This window comes from Arachis hypogaea, chromosome 7, assembly GCF_003086295.3.
Source record: "Arachis hypogaea cultivar Tifrunner chromosome 7, arahy.Tifrunner.gnm2.J5K5, whole genome shotgun sequence".
NCBI classification, from domain to species: Eukaryota; Viridiplantae; Streptophyta; class Magnoliopsida; order Fabales; family Fabaceae; genus Arachis; species Arachis hypogaea.
The window spans coordinates 13,726,091-13,736,151 of record NC_092042.1 but is presented as its reverse complement, the minus strand read 5'-3'; the positions used below and the strand labels follow the sequence as shown (position 1 = coordinate 13,736,151).

Here is a 10,061-nt window from a genome sequence, read left to right as displayed (position 1 = left end):
TGCACAACCCAATAAATTTTTTAGCCCAAAATTGGTATACTAATGAGAATTCAGATTTTTGGTCGAAGGTTGAACTAGAATTTGGTAAACAGAACACATTCAAAGTTTTTGGGTCATTCAAGGCCCAAGCTAAAGTTTTATATGAAAGAAACCATTTTTCATCCAATTTTCTCCAATTCATTAGCACGGTCCCTCACTCACACTATACATGCAGTAATAATAAAAAGAATTTTTGTGTATCCCAAAATTAGCTACTAGTATAAAAATACATATTGAAAACGAATTAATTAACATATGTATTTATACAGAAATACATAATAGTTGATTTTAGTGGCTAATTTTGATGTACAAATAGTATTTTTGAAGAAACAATGCTTGAGTTTTCACAATAAACTGCTAAGTCAGAATCATTAACAAGGTCTCAGTCTCTAATATGATACAAAAGTACCAAGATCTATGGAACACACTATATGCACAAGTTAACCTCTAATCAGATGTCAGATTCTTCAAGCTTTACGTCAGGGCTTCGAGCGCGAATAAACTCTTCGACTTTCTTGGGGACGTTTTCCGTCACTATAGTCCCGCCGTTGAAGCCATTCATCAGCAACTTACCTATTTTTGACCGCCACTCGGAACTCTCCTTCTCGTTCTTCCTATCATGCACAACTCTGTCACGGTAGTTAAGCATTGTTCCCAAGCCAGTATTTGGGGTCCAACCATATTCCATCAACACCTTGGCCTCCCCTTCACTCAAATGTTCACCAACCTATGTTCCAGACACAGCATTGAATAGAGCAATAATGAGTGAAAGAAAATAGAAATTCATGGGAGAAAAATTGTTCTATTCAACACTAATGAACAATGATTACTAAGGAGGTAACAATTTTCAGCCAAACATAGCTCAGCACAATCAATTTTCAGCCACCACATATCGGCGATTTCGAGCGTATAGCAAAATGGAGTATTCAAGAGGGTACATTTCACCAATAACCCCTTTGCAAATACATAAACAAAGTCAATCGATACTAACAGTTCGGTTAAAAAACTTCTGCCTCGAGTCATTACCACTAATTCTTTGTCCTCGATAAGGGAAATTCTGCTACAATTTGACAGTTTCATAGCAATCACCAATCGCTTGATCTGCCATTCAACAGGTAAGGAGCGTATCAACTCGAAGAAGTAGGTCGCATAACCGTATTCAGGGCGTTCCAGCACTATCCTGCATCAAATTTTGTTTAAATCTCAGTCGAGAAATATAATGGTGAAGGAAAAAAACGGAAAACATGGACTCAAAAAGAAGAGGATAAACTCTAATATAAACCAACCACCTGTTATGTTTCTCAAATACAAAAATAAACGATTGAAGGTCTCGGCACCAACCCCACTCGGCAGGCCAATTTCGAAATTGCAGGTATCGTGACTGCAGAAAAATAAAGTTAACATTAAGTGTAGCATGAAAACACTAGTATGGAATATAGACACTGAATTTGGTAATAATAATAAATAATACATAAACTACCTGCTCCACAAGCGAGATTAGACAAGCTAAACAATAATTTGCTCTTGAAGTCTTTGCAGCGCGAACGATAGGGAACTTTATATAAGACTGGCGCTGAAAGAAAATCTGACTCAAAAGGTAAAAATATATGAGCAAAACCAGATACAAAAATGGGGGTAAAAATATATGAGCAAAACCAGATACAAAAATGATTTCAATATCAATACAACGATAATAAAATTGCGTGTGAAGTGTACAGCAATAATCATTTTGTTGTAAGTTGTAACCCGTAAGAAAACACCTCCGCGGAAGAACTGATCGTCATGAAAGTCAGGTATCAAAAACACAAAATGGGGGAACTGACTAATTTATCTATAGAACTACTTATTTGAGTCCTGTTCTTTCTGAAAAGACAAGCACAAAGGATGAACCAGTTTCTCTTATTTCCCCTTAAAGATAAAGTCAGCGTTAAATATTCATGCTTTAGCTTCATTTACCGCATACATGTGAATGCCTTATAAAAGTTTAAGCTTCTGTTTAACGAAGGTGTGCATCTAATTGCATGCTAATATTCTGAATAATCATAGTAGTAGATCTTAAGTCCAGGGTGAATTAACATTCAAGTGTCACCCCTCTCGTTCCATCATAAACATAGCTGTCACCAGATTAATCACTAAAATGCTTCCATCAAAATCACAGGGCAGCTAGGAATGGAAAACAAAGCATTTTCACATTCTATGTTGTTTGAGGCATAAAATAACGGTATATGATTTTCCAATGCCAGTATTTGATGCATCAATAGTGTGAAGAAAAAGGTTCTGGCTAAGCAAAGCAATTCCCTTCTTGGTAGAAGGAAGAAACTTTTGGACGCCATAAAAAAAGATTTAGTGTGCATTTTTGGGTTGGCTTTTTTAGAGGAAAACAATTACTTAAAAGAAAAACAAATAAAAACCTTTATTTTAAGCTAGCAACATGTTTTTTGAAAAAGCAAACTTTTAAGAAAATTCTGTAATGAATGATCTATTAGTAAAAGTATTTTTATATTTTCTATTTAAAAAAAATTACTAATTAAAAAAAGATCTTTTATAGAAAGGTAAAAAAAAATGAAAATTTTTTTTCTAAAGCCAAACCAAACACATCCTAATACAAAAGATGATGCATTTTTTTAGAGAATTTCGAGTTGAAGAAAAAACCTCACATCAACTTGTTCAAAAATAAAAACTAAATGAAGAGAAAAGAAAGAAAGTCAGCATTTGCTTACTTTAAACATATATATCATATTTCTTGCTGGCAAACATATATTTATATGTGATTAAGAAATGACATGAAAGCCAAGGTTATGGCATTGCAAGTATGCTATGTTCTTTACCTTCGAAATCACAGCCTCAAGCTCTGAAAAACCATCTTCACATGATGACTCATCCAGATCTTCATCATTCTCAGTCTCTCCATAAAGCTTAATTTCATCTACTAATACACCTTTGTTGAGTAACACCTGCCCAAATATCATATTCATGAACATTCACACCAATATCAAAATTAGAGTAACTATATAGAAAACAAAGTATAGCACCTGCAGTAGCCCGGGAGCATCCTCCTCGAGTGCCGTTTGAACTGAATCACTGCAAAATAATTTGGCATGTTGAATAAATACAATATTGGAACTATGTAAGTAAAGATGATATTACACAAGAAATAACACAAGTATACAGTACGTTGCTGTTCTTTTCCTTTTCCGCAGTCGCTTGATGCTTATAGTATCTGGAGATTCTGAGGCATTAGAGCTATATGTAAAGGAAGAAAACCCAGACTTCTTGAAAAACGAGTAGCTATTGGAACTATTTAAACTAGAATCATCTCCAGACTTGAGAAAATTTAATCTATCAATTAAGCTAATATGTTCCACTAGATCATCAGTATTAACATCCTGGACCTCCCATTCACTTTTTACATTTGGGAGTTCTGTAGAGATGCTACCCATAATTTCCTCATTGACATTATGGAATTCGCTGCTGTCCCAAGGTTCATCCTTCACCTTGACAGAGATTCGACAAGTTGAACTACTGGAGCCATCTTTCTTTATAGCTGCAACACCTTGTTCCTCATGTGAATCAAGTTGCTTCACCGTTGCTCCAGATTTTAATATATCATGTTCTTGAAGGCCTGCAGCTGGCAACTCAGGCAGCGAAATTTTACTAGCTTCGGGTATGTCATTACACTGATCTCTACCCATTTCTGCTTTACCATCAGCAGAATGAATCTCTTCATTTAATTTTTCCCCACATTGTTTGTTAATGTTCTCCAACAAACCTCCACCACCACTCTGTAACATAAATAAGTTACAACACCAATAAAGTGATGAATTATGGTAAAATATATTCACCTTGTCTCATGAGAAATAGCCAGGTAACTTTTCCATGAGTGTAAAGTTACAAACACAGTATACAAGTAAAATACTATGAGCAATTTCACATGAAGCAAATAGCAGGCATGTCAAGCCAACAAAGAAAACAGCATGATTATGAGACAATTATTCTTTTTCAAAAAAAAAGAAAATAATAAAAAAGCACAAACAAGTACTTAATTAACTCAATAACAAGTTTGCAATTTAATACAAACATAAGACAATATTCATTATTAATAGCTCCAACCCCAATTTCCTGCGTTTTGATCCTTGATTATTCCTCGAATTCCCCAAATCAATTCCAATCTGATCCTTTAATCCAAGAGCAGCAGCTCATCTTTCCCACAGTTCAACTTGAATTGAGCCACACCATCCATAATTAAAGACGCACTTACAAGAAAGAGCTTTTATTAAAGACATTTCTGATTTAGAAACATTAACAACTTGATTAACACATTTATGTCAGAAGCCACTATTCAAATATTCAATATTACTAATGTGGCTAATTATTCCCGAACTAGTGTGTGTGTGTGTGCGCGCGCGCGCGTGTGTATATAAAACCAAGATCTTTGTTTACGGTTAAAGACTAAGTTTAAAACAAGCCCAAAAAATTATCTGTTAATTTATTTCACATTGTAAACAGTCTTTTCAAACTTCAAAGACATGTCCCACTTTGTCTGTGCCCATACAAATAGTTTTTAAACTCAGATACATGTTTATACATGCGTTAATGTGTTGTACAACACTTAGCACATAAGCGTTCAATGCGCGGTAACAATAGCAAAATGGTGTTGTATCCCTTTTTCATAGCTATCAGCATTAACAGTATGCACCAAAATTAAGTAATTCATTTATTAATAAAAAATTAAAGCTAAATGAGATGACTTATGATTTTCTTTTTCCAATAACTAATGACCAACTTATTATTAAATAACAAAGAAGAAAAAGTGAATACAACCCCTTTTAGTCATGAATATATTATTCAACTAATAAAAACAATAAGTGCATACCTCGGAAATTGGAGTTGACAATCCTGGAGGCTTCCTGCAATTATAAATACATCATTTATCCTTGTTTAAAGAAGATAATTCCATCTAGCTTTGTTGAATAGAAACATTTTTTACCTTAGGTAAGAAACTAGAAATAAAATATAGTACTCCATATACGAATGCAATAAACATGGTTGTCTGGTTATCAAATTGGTTTATCAAAGTTCAACGATTGAAATTGTTTTTTTATTTAAAACCAAAAATCTGAAATCAAAATACATGAAACAGAAATGAAAAAGAAGAGTCAGGCTATTATCACTGCTTTTAACTAAACAGTATCCAAACTCCCACTTCAATTCCAAGATGTAGCATCCAAAAAACAGAAAATATCATGTGAAAATAGCTAAGCTGATTTAAAATAGTCCATCAAACTCCTTTTACATATTTGTTCCGGAAGTCCAGAAAAATATCATGCCTAACATTCCAGTGATCATCAAGTCTTACAAATCCCTTCCACCCATTACAAAACACATAAAATAACAGTGAAAAGTTATGGCTGATTATCCTCATGCTCTTTAGTCTTTACTCAATGTCTTACCAAAGAAGAATGAGAATTCAATCTAAACACACAAAAAGCATGTTTAATAGCCCTATCCAAAAGAAACCTATTAACATTAACATAAGGTACCTGGCCAGAAGCAACCTTAACCGTTCTTTCAGTACCATATGATCTAGATCATCAACAATGTCTTCAGAAATCTCCTGTTTTACCTTCGGGGCAGGAAAATCTGATTGAAGAGATGTTTTTCTACCATCATCAATATCAGAATCTTCAACCTTTACAGCAGTAGGAACATCACAATGTATTGGATTCTGGGAGAAACTGCTAGTGTTGATACTAGTTTTCTCCTCTTCCCTAACATTAGTTTGATCCGTGCGACATGTTACCTGTTGAAAACTAGGCCATGATCATGATCATGCTCGAGTCTTCTGCTAGTTGCAATCGATGAAAACGACAGCTCCATGCTGAGAACTGCCCCTTTCTAAACATTAAATACACCAGTAACAACAATGGCAACTAACCCTAAACACGATTAAATGATTAATTGACAAACAAAACCGAACTCAAAACATGCTAAGGAAATGGTACCCCCCCCCCCCCCCCCCCCAAAAAAAAAAAAAAAAACTTAACAAAATAATACAAATGCTTGCCCAACACTATCCAATGAAGACAAGAAATAAACATAGTATCATAGTCAATCTCAACCAACCACAGACTTTAGCTAATTGCTCACATTAACTAAAGGATATTAGGTAAAATAAACACATCAGTTAACACTCAAAAGAAAAAAAGGATAATGATTTACCTGTAAATCAGAATCCTCATGTTCCTTTTTGGCAATAATATCAACCGGGGGCCTGTACATAACCAAAGCACACAGCAGAAACTATAAAGTAATGGACTTTATCCTTTGCCAAAACATAAATATCAAATTTGAATTCAAAAAAGAAAGGGAAAAAATCTGTCAGATATTAAAATGAAGCTCACGTGAGCAAGCTTGGTGTGTCGGAATAGCCACTGCGGGAATGCAAGAGCCGTAGGCGTTGTGTCAAGGGAATGTGTTCGAGTTCAAGTGTGCTGGCGGCGGTGGTGGCGATGGTGGTGGTGGCAGAGTTGATTGAACAAGCCATGCTGTTGTCGGAACTTTCGATTTCGATCACGGAGAGGGTTTTCGGTTTTTCACTTTTTTGGTTATGGGGATTAGGTTTTTCAATTGGACCTTGATTTTCAATTTCTTCACTGCTAGATGCTAATAGCAGAGAAGTTTGAGGATTATGCTACTGGTCGAATCAAATTAAATGAGCACATTCTGATAATGGAATTTAAATACTAATCATTTATAAAAAAAAAAAAAAAAGTTGTAATCATAATTATCCGACAATTGACCCTGTTTGAGTGGAAGGTTCCCAAAATCAAACCAATAATACAATCACTCAATCAGAAATTAAAGGTGCAAAAGTTTTAAAGTTTTTAATCGAATTTTAACCATAGTTAAATTGGATAAAATAAAATAATATATATATATTTTTGAAAAAATTAAATTTTTTTAATTTTAAATCAATTAATCGTTAAAACTTATGTCAGTTCAATTAATTTTTTGCCAGTAGGTTTACAAATTTCATTCATCCATTCTTCTTCATGAAATTACAAAAAAAAAAAAAAAAAGTTCCCTTCTAGTTTCTAGGTATATTATATACATAGCAAGGATTGTGTTAACGTGATGGCCCAAGTAACATACACAAGGCTTCAAAAGGCTTCTTTTCTGCCAAAAGCTTCTGAAGGATAGCATCCAAACTATGTAGAGCACTTTTATCATTCAATTTCCCACTCATTGCATATCTGCAATAATAGTAGCATAAAAGGAATAATATTACATCCAAATTGTTTCTTAAACTTGAACACCCAAGAATGAAGTGGTTGGAATTGGTACTACTGTTTTCTAGTTATTGCACATAAAGCATGCATGAGACTAAATCCATATTAAATGAAAGTGAATTGATATGAAGAACTTACCCTGGTGCATCATTTTCATCCCCAGAGTTAACTGTAGTTTCTTTCAGTTCGATCTTGAATGGGCAGAGTTCGATCTTGAATGGGCTCAACTTTATCAGTTCGTGGAGCATCATGATTTCTGTCATTTCCTACACAACACAATCATTTATACAGCATTCATTGCATGATTTGATGATCCAATTGAAATCAGCCAAATAATTAACACAAGAATTATCATCACAATGTAGGAACTTAAATTGAAACGTTGCAATGTGATTAAAGATGCATGATGATTTGTTTAGAGTAGTACTGATCTTGATTCTTGAATGAAAAGTCAATATAAAATATTAAAATTCACTAACCAGGAAGCACGTTACGGTGATGAAGGAGTAGTGGAAGATGTTGATGGTGGCTACCGTCATCCTCCTGTTGATCTCCTCCTCCTCCTCCTTCTCCTTCGCCGTCGCCTATATCAGCTTCTTGCTGAGGATCATCCTCCGCTTCAGCCTCTCCCTCGCCATCGCCGTCTTGGGCTGCCAGCTGCTCAGGATGATCCTCCCGTTGACCTGCTCGGTTGCCGTTGCCGCCGCCGCCCTGTGGCTGTTCATGCAGCGGGAACTCCGGCGGATCCACATGCACCTGCAGAGTTAGAAGGCGGTATAGAAGGTAGTCCAGGAAGAAAAAACCGACGAGGAAAGCTGCTGCCTTCAAAAAGTTGATCACTGAGTCGTCGTTCATGATTGAAGAAACAGAGAAAGATGGAAGAAATGGAATGAGAATGAATTGGAGAAGAGAGAGAGAGAGAGCGCAAAATACACACACTCTGACTCCACTACCACCTTATATACTAGTACTACTTCATTCTCGTCAATAACCAATCATAAAATATCTCCAACTAACTTTCCCGCCAAGCTTAACAAACTAACCAACTTCCTCTGCCTTCTTTCTTTTCTTAATTCTTTATTATTTCCAAATGCCTTCGCTTCAATTATTTTGTCTTCGTAACTCTGCTTACAAACTGGCCTCTTAAACCAAAAAAAAAAAAAAAAAAAAACTGGCCTCTTAAACTTCCACTCCTAAGATTATTGAACCGTGATTGTGATTTCTATTAGATTTTACTGCAATATTATTATGATTGTGCACAATATATAAGTTCTGAGAGGTATAAAGTCTCACCTTGGATGAAAAGGGAAAGTTATGGTCAGAGTATAAATAACTTTTGTTTCTGGGGTAATTAATATGAGACTTACTCATTTATTTTGACTATTCATTTTTTTTTATTAAATAGTCAATAAGTTTCTAACAGTAGTTTTGTTAGTTATTTTAATTTAATATTAAAACAAGTTCAATGCTGACACTAACGAAATTAATTATTTTTTGCCAGCATCCTTAATTCTAAATATTAAATTTTAAATTCTAAATTATAAATTCTAATAGTATAAAAATTAAATTTTTGTCTAAAATATTGACTTATTGAAAAAAAATTAGTTCTATAATACTTCTTTTAAAACAAATTTAATATAATATTTTTATTTAACTTCAAATCAATTTAACACAATAATTTTATACATTTTTAAAATTAAATCTAACAAATTTATTCAATACTATAATAGAGTAAAATTTAATTATATAATAGAGACAAATAAATTTTATTACTATATAGTATATACTATTAAAAAATCATTTATAAAATTTAGTAGGAGCACTTGTTCCATACTCTTTCAACTAAATTTATTAATGCGAGCAGCACTATGTGATTTCAACACATAGTCAACAAGTACATTTACGATAATATATTTACTATACAAATTACAAAATAAATAAAAAATAAATAAATAAATGATAAAAGAATAGAGAAAGGTAGCATCACCACCAGAGGGTTGAGTTCGGACTTTTTGGATAAGTAAGATTAGAGTTATTATTTATTCATTTTGAATTTTTATTTGTTTAACAAATAATCAGTATACTTTTAATAGTTTTATTACTTATTTTTAATTTAAAATGCAAATAAGAGCAATGCTAACACGCAAAAAAATTATTTTAAATGTTTTGTTATTATTAAAAAAAAATCATAAACCTAAATAATTAATTAACACATAAAAGATCGTTATAAAAAAAATACACAATTCCATAAAAAAAAAAAACTAAAAGCACAACAACGATACACAGTAAACTTTTTTTCAAAAAAATATTAATAAACTTTAATTGAAAATAAGCATGAACCAAACAATAAAAAATACACAATAATTATTCAACAAAACACACGACAATTGAAAAAGATTTAGGGAAAAAGATATATAGGTCCTGATTTTTAAAATTTTTGACAAATATATTTTTGATAAAATTTAAATATAAAGAGTCTCTGATTTTAATAAATGGATGACAATTTAGTTCTTCCGTCTATTTGCCTCTCATACATCAAATAGAACTGGTTGATGTAGCTGAAACGGTGTTCAGGTGTCCGTTACGGTGCCACGCTGAAAGGGGAATAAAGTTCGAAGGACAAATAAGTCCTTGGCGTCATTTTTAAAATAAAGTTCGAAAGACAAATAAGTCCTTGAGAATTTAGTTCATTATGCTTCTATATGTATCATATATTAGTATCTAATTTAATAA

At 33.2% G+C, this 10,061-nt stretch overlaps 2 protein-coding genes across 3 annotated transcripts; both read right to left on the bottom strand.

Moving 5' to 3' along the window:
- Window positions 1-272: 272 nt before the first annotated feature.
- Window positions 273-6,899, bottom strand: LOC112702545 (uncharacterized). Of its 2 annotated transcripts, none has more exons than XM_025753634.3 (11): window positions 6,441-6,899; window positions 6,259-6,310; window positions 5,580-5,839; window positions 4,913-4,946; window positions 3,214-3,821; window positions 3,072-3,120; window positions 2,868-2,993; window positions 1,520-1,624; window positions 1,329-1,420; window positions 1,066-1,219; window positions 273-766 (listed from the first exon to the last, which is right to left on the bottom strand). In XM_025753634.3, exons 1-11 carry the CDS (start codon window positions 6,581-6,583, stop codon window positions 491-493), a joined length of 1,899 nt encoding a protein of 632 aa, XP_025609419.1. In that variant the 5' UTR covers window positions 6,584-6,899; the 3' UTR covers window positions 273-490. The 2 variants fall into 2 exon arrangements, with proteins under 2 accessions (XP_025609419.1, XP_072055266.1); XM_072199165.1 differs by having other exon boundaries at window positions 5,580-5,934; window positions 6,441-6,691.
- A 129-nt stretch (window positions 6,900-7,028) lies between these two features.
- Window positions 7,029-8,257, bottom strand: LOC112703980 (uncharacterized). The gene is made up of 3 exons (XM_025755587.2): window positions 7,808-8,257; window positions 7,467-7,594; window positions 7,029-7,292 (listed from the first exon to the last, which is right to left on the bottom strand). The coding sequence occupies exons 1-2, from the start codon at window positions 8,181-8,183 to the stop codon at window positions 7,494-7,496; spliced, it is 477 nt and encodes a 158-aa protein (XP_025611372.1). The 5' UTR covers window positions 8,184-8,257; the 3' UTR covers window positions 7,029-7,292; window positions 7,467-7,493.
- Window positions 8,258-10,061: the final 1,804 nt, after the last annotated feature.

Excerpts from the sequence above, each read along its gene's own strand:
- LOC112703980 (XM_025755587.2), bottom strand. The coding sequence starts at position 8,183 with ATGAACGACGACTCAGTGATCAACTTTTTGAAGGCAGCAGCTTTCCTC. Across the intron at positions 7,595-7,807 it reads TCACCGTAACGTGCTTCCTG|GAAATGACAGAAATCATGAT; the intron begins GTTAGTGAATTT and ends TGTGTTGTGTAG.
- LOC112702545 (XM_025753634.3), bottom strand. The coding sequence starts at position 6,583 with ATGGCTTGTTCAATCAACTCTGCCACCACCACCATCGCCACCACCGCC. Across the intron at positions 3,121-3,213 it reads AAAAGGAAAAGAACAGCAAC|TGATTCAGTTCAAACGGCAC; the intron begins GTACTGTATACT and ends ATTATTTTGCAG. Across the intron at positions 1,625-2,867 it reads TTGAGGCTGTGATTTCGAAG|ATTTTCTTTCAGCGCCAGTC; the intron begins GTAAAGAACATA and ends CTTTTGAGTCAG.